The sequence below is a fragment of the Ahaetulla prasina genome, chromosome 15 (assembly GCF_028640845.1).
Source record: "Ahaetulla prasina isolate Xishuangbanna chromosome 15, ASM2864084v1, whole genome shotgun sequence".
NCBI lineage: Eukaryota > Metazoa > Chordata > Lepidosauria > Squamata > Colubridae > Ahaetulla > Ahaetulla prasina.
Window position 1 is genome coordinate 17,754,965 of NC_080553.1, and position 16,059 is coordinate 17,771,023.

The window sequence follows — 16,059 nt, forward strand, 5'->3', positions numbered from 1 at the left end:
GCCAGCCTGGCCCCCAACCCATGCCAGGCAAGCCCGCTGTGGTTTAAGGGCTGCGGGTCCCTTGGCGCGGCGCCTTTCGGCTGGCACCTCCAGAGCGGGAGGGGGCCTGGGGAGGAGGTGGAGTGGGTGGCTTGAACTTCCCGGGTTTTCCCCACCCCTTTTGCCCTAAAGCCCACTCCTCTTCCCCCCCCCAGTTCTAACCCGGGTGGGCTGCTCTAGTTAAGGACCACTAGCTGCGATGCTTTGATCTGTGGTTGCAGACAAAACGTCAGCCGCCCATCTCCCTTCCTTTCATTTGGGAGCCGAGAAGTAAAATGTTAGTAAATGCATAGCACCTTAGCCCCTCCTGGTGGCACCTTTTGTAAGGCCACCAGTTTGACCGGCCCTTGCTGCTTCTGCCTGTGGCCCATATTAAGGGGTGGGAGGGGCAGTGCTCCATGGTCTCTACTGGCTTGCTCCAGTTTGGGTAAAAAGGCGGCCTCCTTCATGGGACACCAGAGCAGTCTTCTGCCCACCCAATACTTACACCTTGACTGGACCTGCAGCGGAAGCTGCTTCCAAAAGTGGACGGCTTTCTCCACTGTGATGATTCACCTCTTGATCAGAGGCTGGGGTGGCCCTGCCTCCCATCAAACACCCTAAATCCCAGAGCCCCAAATTTACTCATCCTACGAGGAAAATGCCCGGGGCCCTTCTGGAGGCTCCCTTTACAAAGTTCTCACCTCTAGATAGGATTATTATTATTATCTCTTTTATTCATTAAACTTGAAACTCAGTCAACTGAACATTCAAAACGGCATCACAAATACTACTGACTGGTGCTAATGGTTGATACGGGTTGCTGCCAGAGTCCTAGGTATCAACCAAGTACCTTCTTAAGATGTACGATGTTCCAAGTAGCGGAGTTTTTTGCAGTTCTGCTGGTGTTATTGCAGGAAGCTGCAATTTGTTGGTGTATCTTATAAAATTCTTGGACATGGTACATGTTGTTATTTTTATTATTATTATATGGCGAGGGAGTTTCAAGTGACTTTTCATGAATGCGATGCTGAAAAAAAACCCAACATCATGAAAATTTAACAAGTTACTCATTTAATAGGCATTTTACCACATTTGTATTGTACACTGTCATCTGTTTAAAAAGATTACAGGTTTTTCTTTAAAAACAAAACAAATAAAAACCACAAGAAACTGTGAGTCATAGAAACAGGTGAACACTGGTTCACTGCTGTAGTTGGTTGTTTTCTAAGCTTTGTAGAGAGCGAGTCTTCAAGATGCAAATAAAACAAAACCTATAGTTAATTCTAATTCTCAGGCAAGTCTCTTCACATGTTACAACTTTCTGAACTGGCTAAAAGAGCACAGTAGCCCGCTTCGACACTGAATATAAGGGAAGTATCAAAAGTCTTTAATCCTGAACTTCAGCTGCTCACAGCTTTACTCTGCTAGTTCAAGTCGTCCTTCCTGCAGAGGAAAAAATCCAGCTTAAGACACCAGAGCACCTCTACGGGCCTTGCTGACCGGTCTTTCCTCGCACAACTTAATTTTACAGAGACACACATCTTAAAATCATGGCTTTAAATTGTGATTTCAAAGTATACGGGAGGGTTAGGGTGCTGCAATTAAAACAGGCATCACACTAGTGAAGCTGGCAAAAGTTTTGAGGGTTGGTTGAAAAAGACGACAACGGGACTCATGTACATGACAAGGAAAATGCAAACCCTTTAAAAACAAAAGCGTTTTACAAGTGAATCGTATCAACGGTATGCGACTGGACGGTCATACAAGTTTCCTAGTCTCGCGGCACACTGGTGCCTCGTTGGCTCCTAAAATAAAAACAGGCATTGCATATCACCTGGTCTCTACCGGTTCAAGGAGTCAATTGTACAATTACCCAGAATGGCAGGAGAGGTGCTGTGAAGTGTACAGCGGAACATCGAGAACAAAAAAAAAAAAAAAAGTGTTGTGTTTTTTTTCCCCTCTCTTTCCAAAGACCGATTTTTTGTTTTTTTAAAAAAACTCTTCTTCAGAAGGGAGAAAGTCCCATTTGCTGCTACATCCAGCAAATGCCATCCGTCAAAATGAATCGGAAAGAAAAACCACAACACATTAAGTCTAGTCTTAGCAAGCTGACTGATACACACGTTACCGGGTTTCTGGTTTTTGTTTTTTTAAAAAATGAAGATTATATACTATATAGTACAAGTCCCAACCAGGCAGGCCCAAGAGCGCTTATTTCTTTGCTTGTTTTGTGATCATACCCCTGGGTGGCGTTACTGGCCGGCTTGCGTTGGGCTTCTTTTTCTCCGCAGGCTTCAAGATCTGGAATGACAATTGGCTGATTTAGTGATTCAGGTTCTGCAGGCAGCTACTACAAGGAAACCACACAGGTAGAGTTACACTAGTCTGCTCAAAGCTGGAAAGGTAGGGCTAAATTACTCCATCCAAGACCCAGAGTGGACTAGGATCACATCTTCCTCTCGCTCTCTCTCTCTCTCTTAAAAGATCAATGCATTTCCTTCCAACTCCATAAGCCACGATTGGGGAACTATGGCTCCTTTACGACCTGTAGACTTCAAGTCCCAGAGTTCCTGAGCCACCACCCATGGGGGGGGGGGGGAGACAGCTCCAGGTGAATCTAAAAAAGCTGTCCTGGATCTAGTATGGCTCAGCATAAAGGAGACAGAACACACCTTCAAATGGCTAATGCTCGGAAGGAAACCATCACTCAACAAAAGCTAAAAAATTAAAACGAGGGGAAGCAAAGCACCCACAGCTTTCGAAGATACTTTACCTGAAAGGAGCACATTAGAGTCTCATCCACACTCATCATCGCACCTGCATTGTCAAACTCCCCACAGTAATTGGGGGCAGAGAACAGAGTTACCAGCTGCCTTTTTGCAAAGAACTCGTATCCATCTTCAACTACCTGTAAAGGCAAAGAGGGTTCCGTTGGTACTGGTGGGGTGACGAATAAGGCAGGAAAGCAGAAATCCTTTTAATGGAAAATGCCTGCAAAAGGTTCCCCTGGCTGCAAAAAGGCAAGAACTGGGTACACACAGGTTCTGACTGAAATTGCCGCAGCGCCAGGCACCGCAGCTGTTATATCACAATGCAGGGATAACACTAGCCGCCAACAAGTGCCAAAATGGCCCCAGCTACTGTGTTCCACATAAATATGGGGTGTTTTAGGCAGGGTTAGAAAAAGCCAGCGGCTTCTCCATTTACGCAATTTGCTGTGGTTGTGCTTTCCTGCTCAGGAGTCTTATTTCTTTCTCAAATCTTGAGAAGTTCTCTCTCAGCCCAAGCCAGGAGAGAGAAGGCAGAGAATTCCTAAAACCAAGCAGCTACTCGGACGCCAGAGGCAGAGGGGAATGTTTTCTAGACACTCCACCTACCTGATGAGCTCTGCATATAAGGTCCAAATCGTGTTTATGAAGGAACTTTGCCACCACTTCGGCCCCAAATGTGAAGGACACTCCTCGGTCGTTTTCGCCCCATCCAAGCACATCCTTGTCGGGGTCAGACCACAGCAGGTCACAAAGGAGGCCTTGGTCTGGGACGTCTGTGGGCCGCATGATCCGTCGGATTTGTTCCATCGACTGGAGATCTGGTGATAAGCCTGGGCGGGATTAAGAGGCGGCTGCTTTGAATTCGGCTCGCTCGGGAGGCACACAACGCAAAGACAACACAACACAGCCGGAAGTACATGGAGGACGAGATCTGTTGCCCTGGCATCATCTAAGAGGTGATGCTCAACCAAGGGACCCAATACAGGACCAGGGTAATACAGAACATGAGAAATTAAAAATAATTCCTTAAAGGGCTCCCATTTCTTGGATAATGTACCCAGATTTTACATGAGCAATTTGGAAACTTAAGTCGTGAGTAACTAAACCTGGATCCAATCCTAGGAAGACCCCAGCATAACTTCACATGGATCTACCGTGTTTCCCCGAAAATAAGACGCTGTCTTAAATTTTTTTTTGAACCCTGAAATAAGCGCTTGGCCTTATTGCCATGCACGCAAAAGCCCAATTGGGTTTATTATCAGGGGATGTCTTATTTTGGGGGAAACAGGGTACACAGTCACAGCCCCTTCCAGAGCAAGCCGTCCCCAAGAGAATCGCCAAATCAACTGCTCACAAAATAGGCTTCCCGTTGGCCCAGTGCCGTTGTCTCGAATGAAAGAGTGCCTTGCCCTTGCTGAGCCCAAGTGTTTTTTACTCTCACACACATCTGTTCGGCTGTAGCCTCCCACTCACATCCTCCAACACTGCAAGCTTGAGGTTTCTGCCTGAAAACATCCTGCAGATGTTTAGATTATAAGGCAGGAACGGCAAGACCAAACATTTAAAGGGCTCACAAGAGGCGAGAATATTTGAGCACAAGTATTTATATACTATATAGGCAGCAGGAACTGAGTGTGTAACCTGCAATTATCTCATCTATCTCTCTCTCAAACGCACACACACATATATAAAATATATATTTGCTGATTATAAATTGGTAGCCCTCAAACCTTGTCATATAAGTTAGCTATATTTAAGGAATGAAGTGTCGAGTTCAAATGTTTCTGAAAATGCCTTGAAATTCAACTCTGATCACTTACTAAGACAGCATCCAAAATTACTGACCTCCGTGGCAGCAAAATATTTTCTCATCCACAATGGCTGCAATTGGTAAGCAGTTGAAGCAATCTGTAAAGGTTTTCCACAGCTTGATGTTGTATCTTCTTTTACCTGGGGAAGAGGACCAGCCAATCAAGTCATGTCAAAGTCAAGTGTGACAGAGAAGGGCAGTTTAGGGGGAACAGGAAAAAAAAACACCCCTCCTTTCTATCTCACGCTGTTACTCCTAGGCCTGATCTGGCCTGCCTTCGGTTAAGACTGGCTTGATCTCTATAGAGTCCTTGACTTGCAACCATTTGTTCAGTGACCATTCAAAGTTACAATGGCGTTGAAAAAACTGACTTATGACCAGACCTTGCACTTATGACCGCTGCAGCATCCCCACCGCCACAGAATGCTTGGCAACCAGTTGTATATTTACAACGGCTGCAATGTCCCACTGGGTCACGTGACCAGCGTTTACGACCTTCCCAGACAGCTTCCCAGACAAGCATCGTCAACAGGGAAGATGGATTCGCTTAACGAACATGATTGATTTATTTTCTGCCTTTGTGACAGGAGGCCTACAAGGTGATACAAAAGATCAAAGACGTCCCATCTCACCTTATTCCAGTAGCCTCTCAACTCTGCAACCCTATTAATGCACAATTCCCTCGAAGGATAGAGATCATTTCATAGTTAAAAATGAGGGCACATTCGTCCTTAAAACACCCCACCACCACCACGCATACTTACATTCATCATAAAAGCCATAAATTCTATTAATGCTAGCACATTCATGGTTGCCTCTAAGGAGGAAAAAGTTCTCTGGATATTTTATCTTGTAGGCCAGCAAGAGGCAAATTGTCTCTAAGGACTGCTTCCCTCGGTCAACGTAGTCCCCAAGAAAGAGATAGTTGCTCTCCGGTGGAAAACCACCATATTCAAATAGCCGCAGTAAGTCATAGTATTGTCCGTGGATATCACCTTAAGCAAGCAGAGGAAAGCCGTTTTCAGTGCAGTTTGGCTCACTAAAGCAGAGTCCAACACAGCATTATATTTTAAATATGCAGATTAAAGGGAGTGTTACCTAAGAGCATTAAGGAAAGTTAACCAGAGACCTCAGTCAGGTTTTCAACAAATTTCCCTGTGATGCCAAACCTTAGAACATTATTTATGACTGTGGTTTTAAAGGTAAATTAGATCAAAGTGTGAATTTCACCTCTAGTTTTATATCTAAGAAGTATATGCCAGTATTTCTGAAAAAGGAAATAACTACTTCCTCCTCTCAGATGGACATGGCAAGGATGGGCGAAGTTAGAGGGATTATATACTATTTCAATATACAGAACAGCTATGAGACCTCAACAGTGTATGAAAACCTGAATAAGTACAGTATCTTCCTGAAATCTGTTTCCTTTTAGTTACATCCAATAGTTCTTTTCAGCACTCTATTCAAAGACAGAGTTTCATCCTCAAGCAACGTGGCTGAAAGAGGTTACTACTGCCATTTTCTAAAATCGCCTGAAGTTATTACATAACAAATTCTGTGAATCTTTATTAGACTGTTTAAAAAAAGCCAAGGTGCTTACCACATATTTTAAGTGGTGCTTCAAGTTCTAACAGAATTGGTTGACTGAGGAAGATCTCCCGAGATTTCAAGCACAATCCTCTTATTTCATTCTCTTGAAGCTGGACATTTTTACCAGGTTTGGATCCTCTCACTGTGTAGAAAAAAAAAAGGGATTATTTGTAGCACATCGTACATACGTAGAAGTCCAATCAATTATTTTTATTAGGAGGGAAGATTTTGACACACCCGCCCACATCTTTCTTCAATGAAATGCGTCAATCCATTTCACACCGACAGAACATTTGGGATAGGCATAGCTGTTTTTTGGCTACTAGCTCAGGCCAACCTATTTTGTGGTGTTGGTGTGTATTTTTTGCAATCAGTACCACAGGTAAGGTGTACCTTACACTTTAGTCCAGTTGCACCTTCTGAAAAGAATGCATACTTTATTAAATTCAAAAGAGGCATGTGGAATAATTGTGGCTATAACACACAGCTGCTAATGCATTATTAAAATTAGTAAAGTTTATTGCAATAGGTGGGTATAGTTTAAAAGTGCTTTATCCAGGCATAGCGATATTCGAAGCCAAAGCCGTTCACAATGTGTAAGAGTAAGTACACTAATCACCATCATAGCGCACCCTGTTTCAAGATGTCAAACCACATTCTCTAAACGCATGTAAATATTCTCAAAAATATTGAAGGGAATTGTAGCAGCTTTAGATTTGCATAATCAGCAGAACAAAGGATCAAGAAATCCTGCTGACCAATTGCCTCATTTGCATAATTTATGCCTATTTCATGCTTGCAGAAAGGGAACAAATGAGTTTCTGTGATTATCTTCTCCAAGAGTTTGATTACAAGATTTTATATTCTCTCTCTCATCTGTGTCTTATATCATAAAACAAGCAAAAAAAAAAAAAAACCACAACCACAACAGTTTAAAGTAGTTGTACTGACAGTTCTGAAGAGCTCAAAGATTATGTTTAACAAGCTTTGCTTTGAGTCCATATCAGGATCAGGTTGAAACTCCCAGCAGAGTTCCCAGGAAATAAAGATTGTGACCTGACCAATACTTGCCCTATAAATTAGCTTATTCTGTCAGTCATGTTAGCAGTTAAGATACTGGAGGAGCAATGAAAATTCCTATCACTCATAACCTAGCATAAACTCACTGAAACATTTCCTTCTGCATTGCAGCATGGCTGCTCTGTGGCAGAAGTGATTCGTGGATAATTTTTTTTTCAAATTCAGCTCCCAAGATATAACCAGGTACCCTGAAATGTATTTCACAGAACTGCCAGGCATCTAACAGCAAAACAGCCGTAGAAACCAATCCAAGATAACTGCATTAAAAAAATCAACAGGGCAATTGGTATTTCTTCATCTTAAGTGTTAGAATTAAGTAAAGTGTGTTAATGCAGAATAAGCTTTCCAGGCAGGAAATATTGAAGTAGTAGTCTTAAAATTAACTTGAAGTCCAAAGACCAAACTTTAGGGGGTGGTTAGCAATTGATGACTGAAAGGAGCATATGATGAATCGGGGATCTACAGTTCAATTTATAACGTGACCAAATGACAATTGTCCTCACAACTGTCTACAGCATAATTTATGTATTACTGCAAATTCTTATCAGCTGCTATCATTTCAAGATCCCTGCAAATATGTCTAATATGTCAGACTATAGAATATATAGAACAGAATATGCCAGACTATAGAATATATAGAATATATATGTCTGTTGCTTTGACTCTACCGGAGGAGCTGGTTTTCACTGAAGAAACCCAAAGCGTCTGAATTTGTCCAACTCCTCTAATGCAGTAGGCAAGATTTCAGTCAAATCATCTTAGCCACTAATAAGCAGAGTAGAAAGACTCGCTCTTAACGAACCCCCTTCACAATTGTCAGAAATGAAGTGCTTTACTATTGGAGGTGCAAAACAGGCCTCCTAGGATTGTCACGGAGACAGTCCTTAGCAAAATCTCTTCAGCCCCTAACTCTAAAAATAAAACAGTTCCTGGGCTGGGCAACCTGGCTACATCATCAAAGGGACAGACAGAGAGAAAAATGAGACTGGTTCAGATGGAATCCTGCATCACTTTATTCCTCCTTTCTGAGTGTTGTTTCCTTTAGTGGCTGTTATGTAACCTTTATATAATACTGTACAGGAAGTGGTACCCTGAATTAACTTACCTACTTCTCTCTGTCCGTTTTTTCCCCCTTTTAAGCCAGTACAGCACAAGCTAACATTTGATACTTAAAGAGAGCTGAAAGGTGAGATAGATAGATAAGATATAGACAGACAAGCCCATAAGCTGGAAAGTGAGCCTCACTTATTGTGGCTTTCAAACCTATAATAATAATCTCTTGAGCTTTGTCTGTTCTAAATGTTTTAACAGCATGTGCCCTGAATTAGTGCCCATTCATGTGAGTAAAAATATTGCACATCTGTTTTGCCAGGCAAATCCTATAGAAATCCGCTCTTCCCACTTGTAACCAAAATATTCTGAACTTAGTGGAGGGCACAGCTTCCTTGACGAAGAGAGGGACAACACAGAAGTTAATCATAGACACCACTCTTGACTTAATATTCATTTAGACAGCAGAGAAAAACAAAGGCCTATGGAAAACAATAGATGACCACTTATTTATCAGATGGGAGGGAAAATCTCTGTCTAAGTTATAATTCTCCCCAGCATAATGTGGTGTGGTGAGTAAGTACACAAATGATACCATACAGAGCCAGGGAGAAATGAATGGGTAGTTTGTTTAGGAAACTATTAAATTTGCAGAAGCACAAACAATATTTTTAAAATAATTCCCAGAGCAGCCCACCCAGGACTGAACTTAAGCAGTGCCACAGAATGTGGAATTGGAAAAGAGCAAGAGGAGGGCGGGGGGAGGCCATGGAATGGCTTGTTGGGCAGGGACACAGCCAGTTGGCTGGCTGGCTGGCTGAGAGAGTGAAACTGGGACGTGAAGGCTGCAGTTGCAGAGCCAGCTCTTGGTATCCGTCGGCAGGCATAAATCTTACAACCTTTTTCACAAGATGATGGTACTGTGCCCTCACACTGGCTTCAAAGCAAGTCAAAAGTTTCATTACTGCATGCCCAGAGAAAAACATATCCACATGCTTAAATCTGATCGTTGTTGTCTTTCTTAAAAAAAAAAAAGGTGAAACCTACACAGGTAGTCCTTGACTTACAACAGTTCATTTAGTGACCATTCATAGTTACAACGGCACTGAAAGAAGTGACTTGGGACCGTTTTTCACACTCAAGACCTTTGGTCACATGACCAAAATCCAAATACAACTGGCTCACATTTATGATAGTAGCTATGGCAAGAAAGGTCGCAAACTCAACAAATCTTTTACTTAGGAATGGAAATTTTGGGGCTCAATTGTGGTCCTAAGTCGAGGACTATTTGTATTCATCTTTTCACATCACAGCTGTTCATTAATGACAACTTCACTTGTTTACCCTGCAAAGAGAGAGAGAAGGAGAGAGAGACAGCAGGCAGAAGCCAGCCAAACCTGCTCTGTTGCTCAAAGCCTCTGGCGCAAGACATAGCCTAGGATGCAGCCTATATATGGCTTATTAGTAATTTGTTCCAGAGGCAAATATTTATCAACGACATGCATGTAGCTGGACTACTAGTGAACAGCGCTAATTACAAACTGCACAATCAAAATTAATTAGTTCTGCAGGCTTCAACTTGCTTCCATCGTTCACCAAGTGCTGTGGCCATCAACTTTAGGCTTTTTTTCCCTATTAGGATTTTTCGGGCCAGAGCCATATTATGGCCCGAAAAATCCTAATATTGGGGGTGGGGGAAGCATAAAGTCCTTCACCGCAGAGGAGGCATGAAAATAACACAATGACAAGAGTTGGAAGGGACCTTGGAGGTCTTCTAGTCCAACCCCCTGCTCAAGCAGGAGTTCAGGCTTGTGGGACTTGCACGCAATAACATTTAGCCAGAGTTAACTAAAGAAGAAAAAGGAAAGCCAAGTCCATTTTTGCAAAGAAGACCAGATAAAATAGTTTGCAATGTGTACTTTTATTAGTCATCTGTGGTTAAATAAGAGTTTTAGAAAGATAATAGTGAGAAAGCGCGAAAGCCTGTTCTTCTAACAAGAAGCCCATAATTTTCCACTTGCATCTGGTTGTTAAAGGCCCAGACAGGATTAAAATATGTGGCTCTGAGATAGAAGGCTATTCGACATTTACCAGCCTTGATAAGCAAGTAAATAACTAGATTTTCTGGTCATACAAAATAGGTGGCTGGACAGACTGTTTCTCTCCAGGTATCCATCTAATCAGACAGATCTATAATAGTCTGTAGGCTCTGCCTAAAGCCAGAAGAGCTAGATTGGAACAGGGTCACTAATGTTTGTCTGAGAACTTGTAGCTTTTCCAGCTATAGAATGAAAATCAAACTGGCTGCTCTGAGTGCAAAACTACCTCTTTTTTAAAATTGTATTCGTGGGGTTGAAAGTTTGAGTTCTCTGCATTAACCAAATATGGAGAACTCAAGCATGCATGCAGACAGACCAGAGAGCTTTTAGTTCTAATTATATTTTATGGTGATACCACCCTTCCAAAGTTCAGAAATGATATGAAGCTGCACTTTGTAGAACAAAAGCCAGCACTTTCACGTTCCTCTTCTTGGATCTGAAAGGAAGCAGGAGAGCTAAAGCTTTGAGCTCTTTTTGTAGCAACTACTAAACCCCATGATCTTATTGCAACTCTTCAAAGAACAAGGTAAACACAGGAAGCATCCTTCTCTAAGATGCTCCGAGATGCATTTTAGAGCCCGAAGTGTTGGGGTTGAGATGACCGATGCAGAAGAAAAAAAGAATATGAGATACTTTTATAGCTAATCAGCTCCAAGGGAAAATAATTTTTTTTAAAAATTCCCTCACTGCTGCATAATTTAAATTATATTAGTAGAGATGCAGCATTAAGTAGCAATAAGATTTCTATTAATAGAAGATAATAGAGGTATAAATATGCCCTGTTTATCCCTCCAAGTTATGTGTACACAGCCAATTTAAAACTCACGTTGCATTAAAGGGCACCAAAAATTAATCTATACTGAACTCATGCTGTTGTCATCTGAAATTTAAATTTGTTAAACAAATGGAGGGAGATGATTAAGCAACCATTTTTCCTAAGCCTGCAAGAACAGCTCTAATAATACTGGAAGGGTTTGATTTTTTTAAAAAAAGTTCTATCTAGGCTAATATCAAACATCTTGAATTTACAAATCCAGTCATTTTTTACATTGCTAACTTTTTCAATGGTCTTTCAGCAAACCTAAAGGAGAAGGATTAGTGAAAGGCACATCATAGAAAGGATACATAGGTGGCCCAGTTCATATTATTTTAGACAGTCGTTTTCATTTGATGGAATTTAAATCCCCAAATTCAGTTATTAGTCCGGAATGGACTCAGATAAGGTTGGCTCAACCCAGTAGCTGCCTTATAATTTTTGCTTGTTGCTGGAAAGAATGTTGATCATCAGGTCTAGTCACCCAACTCAAGTTTAATCTAAGGCTAGCCTCCTGCAATGAAAACTGGAGACAAATACCCCAAACGTACAGAACGTTGTAGCTTGGAAGTGCCCCAGAAAAGCACTTGGATCACTCCGCCAAATTGTTCAGATGAGAGGAGCCACCTGGAACCCAGCACCGGAGTTTAGAGTAATCAAAATGTCACACTGATGTCATAATGCTTGGATTAAGTCTGTAATTTTGTTTGCAAGCAAAATGTTCAGTCCAGCTCAAAGAAGCAGGCCTATTTTTAAAGTTAATGGCCATAATAGACGGGCACAGGCAGGCGAGCAACATTTTTACGCCCTCATAATTCCCTGGACTAGCAATCACACAGTGTCAGGAAGACTGGCCTAACCAACAATCTCTTTCTTGCCTCCGAGCGAGACTCCACCTATGTTAAAGAGGGCAAAACAAAGAGAGACCTACCAGACACTACAAACTGCTTATGCTCCTATTCTAAGAAAGAGCAGACTAGGGAGGCATGTAAGAGCTCCACCGTCCAAGTATAAAATGTACCATGTACAAAAACTTTGGGCAATCTGAAAGATGAGGCTGGCTCTGGGGCTCTGAATCTTGGATGCAACTCCACCAGGAGGGTTTCCTCCCTTCCTCTCACAACTTTGCCAAAGGAACGCAATGAAGCCCAGGCAGAAGGACTGCAGGATAAGGAGATCAAAACCACATGCAATTTCAGCTTTTGGACCCTGGGGAAAGACGGGCATTTTATTCCACACCCCTTCAGAAATCCTCCGTTCCTACTCTTCTGTTTTTCCTTCACTGCAGAGGGGCCTACTTTCACCTCATCCTTCTTATTTATGTTACTTCGGGATATCTCACCCTAGAAGCCCAAACAGACATATACAGCATTCCCCCCTATCACTTCTTCTCTTATAATAACAACTTAGTAAGGTTCCTCAGCTGAGGGAGACTGCTCAAAGTTATCTCCTGAGCCGACGTTTTCACACGTTAAGTTAGTATTGGGCCACCATTTCACTGGCTTCGAATCAAATAGATGCAGCCAGAACCAGAATAAAATTATGTTTAGCAACTTCCCACTTGTGTTGCAAAACCCAGCAACCCAACCCGATCCCAAACTGCAACCCAACTAGCAGGCTCTTGGATTCCAAGGGTGCTTTTTCGATTCAGATCTGAAGAAGCTTCTTGGAGGAGAAGCGAAACATTTTTTAAAGGGGGGGTGGAGAAAAACACCAAGGAAGTCCAATTGCCTTTTGGAAAAGGTACCTTTGGGACAACCATGACCTGGGTGATTGAGACGCTCCAGAGAAAGGAATACACAAACCAGGAATCAGGAATACACAAACCGTTTCCCTGCAAAGAACATTCCAAAACACATCTTGTTTTTCTAAGGAAAATCAAGAGGCGAAGGCAAAAAAAAATAAAAAAATATTCGCACCTTGACCCCTTTTTTTCCTAATGGGTAACGCGCAGCAGACCTACATCATCCTGACTTTGCGTTTTTCATTAATTACATACAGCACTCGTGTTTATTTATACGTCTCAGTGTGTTTGTGTGTGTGTGTGTGTGTGTGTGTGTGTGTGTGAGCCACACACACACAACCATAAATTTCTCCCCCTTCTACCATATTTGGCCCAATGATTCAGACCTCTTTTAACTGCCTGCCCCTCACGCATCATCATTCAGCAAAGCCTCTCCCATCCTCTTTATCGGACAGCCTTAAAATGCATCCCTAATAATAGAAATATTGGGGGGGGTTTTGAAGAGAATAAAACACATTAAACAGAGACAGCCCCCGCCCCCCAGCAGGTAAACAAGGCTCCATCCAACCCACCCACAGGTATCCCCTTCCCTCCACTGAGCACCCCTTCTTCTCTTCACCCCAACAGCTTTCAAGCCCCCCCCAAAAAGCCCCTCTTTAAGGTGGGTGTGTGTGGGGGGGGTCATCTTCGCGCCCTCTGCCCGCCCCCTCCCCATTTCCCAGCCTTCCTTTGTCCAAAGCGCTTCTGATTCCTCAACCCCCCCCCCCACACCCCAAAATTCGTGAGAGGGGAACCCCGATTTTCGGATAAGGGGAGGGGGGGCAGAGAGAAGAAGGTGGGGGCGGCCTTCAACGAGGAGGGGGCCGATGGGGGAGGGCCCCCCCATAAAAAGAAGAGCGTCGTTTGGGGGGGGGTGTCTTACCCCTCCTGAAGGGGAAGCGACCCCAACTGGAGTGTCCTTTCGGGGAGGGGGTCGCCACCCCCTCCCCCGATCTCCAAATGGGGGCGCAGATCCTCCCACTCCCTCCGGGCGCCTTCCTGCGCTGCGGACCCCCTCCCTTCCCTCCCCTTCCCCAGAGCCGCCCCTCCTCACCCTCCAGCAGCCGTTGGATGATGCTGTCGATGTTGAGCTTGTCAATATCCGCCATCGCCTCTCCGCGGGCTGGGGAAGGAGCCAAGCCGGAGCCCGCCGGGTCGACTTCCTCCTCCTCCTCCTCCTTCGCCGCGGCCGCCCCCGGCTCCCGAGCCGGCGCTTGCCTCCCTCGCCTCCGCCCACCACCGCGACCCTCTCGCCCGGCCTCCCTCGGATCCCTCTTCTCTCCCCTCGCTCGCTCGCTCTCTCTCGCCCCTCCGCGCCGATCGCGCCCGCCTCAGCAGCCCAGCAGCATCCCCGGCGACGGCGGCGAACAAAATGGCCGCCTCGGTCCTCCCCTCGCCCCAGTCGCCTCCTTCGGGGTGGGAGGGGGGGGGGGGTTGGAAGGCGCAGGGATACCGGAGGAAGCGGCCGCCGGGACTTCTTTCTGGGTCAAGAGCGGGAAGCTTTGAGGCGAAGGAGCTGCGGCACGTGTGCGCGCGCGCGCGCGCACACGCACACGTCTTCTTTTCTGCCGCTCGCTCGTTGGCTTTCTCCCCCTCCCACCCCCGGCCGCTCTCTCTCTCTCTCTCTCTCTTTCTTTCGCTCGCGCTCTCTCGCGCGCGCTCTCCCTCCCCCTCCCGCTCGGGCTACCTCACTCAGTCGCGCGCCCGCGATCCTTCCGCCTGGGGAAGGGGGGAAGAGATAGAAAGAAAGGGAGCGGGAGGGGGAGAGCGGAAAAAGAGTCCCCGTCCCCACCCCCACCCCATCTTTCTCTCTCTCTCTCTTGTTTCTGTCTGAGGGGAGAAGCCAAAGAAAAGGGGAAAATAATGGAAATCTGAGGCAGAGAGAAGGGGAAAGAGGGACGGGAGAGAGAAGGAACGGCGTTCTGCTTAAGGCAGGACCCTCTGAGGGGGCAAAAAAAAAAAGACTGTCCTGCTTTAATAATCGATCAGGTGGGGGTTCAAGGAAAGAGTTCCCTTGGGCACGTGCAGAGTTCTCGTTTTACTTTCAGCCTCCCATCACCTATGAAGGGGTTGAGGGTGAAGGGCAGAGTGCACCGACTCTAAAAGCCTTTAAAAAAAATAAAATAGAGAAGCTGTCCAGGTGCTGAACTGAGAGACTGAATTAAATCAATTGTGAGTTGGTGCAAAAGTCCCCAGGATTCGAACTCGTAGCCACACCTGCCAAAGCTCCCCCACAGTGGGAAAAAAAGCCAAAAAAAATAAAAAAGGAGGTTCAGGAAGTCTTGGGGTCCTAAAGTATTAAAATAAAATAAAAGATTAAAACCCATGCAAAAAGCTGTAGCCGCAACTGCAAACCTTCTCACATGCAAACGTGTTGCAGAATTTGTGGTTTTTCACCCTGTGCAAGATGGGAGCCAGGAGGATGTCGAAAGGAAAAGGGAACTGTTTAAGTCAGTCGATGGATGGACAAGATTTATCAGTATTAGGTTCCAGGAAAAAAAGTGGTTTTTCCATTTGACAAGGAAAACCTCTTTCCTCCTTCCTTTCCCCTGGGATTGCAACCCATTTCCCCAAATGTGACCTCCCCGCTCCAAAAAAAGCCCCCCAAAAAAATCCATGACAATTTTGCTCACAGGCTGAGTGAAAGGAAAGAACACGCTTGAGAATGCACAGAGTTCTGTCTCCTTTGAGGGAATGGCAAACACCACCACCCCAGCACTTCTGTGCAGAAACATTTCGAAGAAGGGATGGGTCACTTAGCAAAAGGTAAAAGGGATTTGTTTTTTTAAAAAATGCAATTGCAATTGACCCTTTTTGCAGTATTTAGCACTAAAGCAGGAATATTTGCCTTTGCATCATCCTACGTGAAGCTCAACATGAATCGAGGCTTTCTGAATCCAGAAAGCTGCAGCACGAATCTTGCTCTTTTTTCCAAAAATGTGCCTCATTTCTAGGCTAAAAGCAGCTAAAACCAGCATCGTTTGGGCCCAGAAGATTAAATTTTTAAGAGCAAATGGGAGATCAGCGATAGGAAGCAGAGC

At 44.4% G+C, this 16,059-nt stretch overlaps 1 protein-coding gene across 2 annotated transcripts; it reads right to left on the reverse strand.

Annotated features, from left to right (window-relative positions):
* Positions 1-1,071: 1,071 nt before the first annotated feature.
* On the reverse strand, positions 1,072-14,404 carry PPP1CC (protein phosphatase 1 catalytic subunit gamma). 2 transcript variants are annotated; one of them, XM_058158161.1, is made up of 8 exons: positions 14,073-14,404; positions 6,203-6,334; positions 5,367-5,597; positions 4,638-4,742; positions 3,395-3,622; positions 2,795-2,925; positions 2,262-2,322; positions 1,072-1,464 (listed from the first exon to the last, which is right to left on the reverse strand). In XM_058158161.1, exons 1-8 carry the CDS (start codon positions 14,125-14,127, stop codon positions 1,451-1,453), a joined length of 957 nt encoding a protein of 318 aa, XP_058014144.1. In that variant the 5' UTR covers positions 14,128-14,404; the 3' UTR covers positions 1,072-1,450. The 2 variants fall into 2 exon arrangements, with proteins under 2 accessions (XP_058014144.1, XP_058014143.1); XM_058158160.1 differs by having other exon boundaries at positions 1,072-2,322; positions 14,073-14,403.
* Between the last annotated feature and the right edge of the window lie 1,655 nt (positions 14,405-16,059).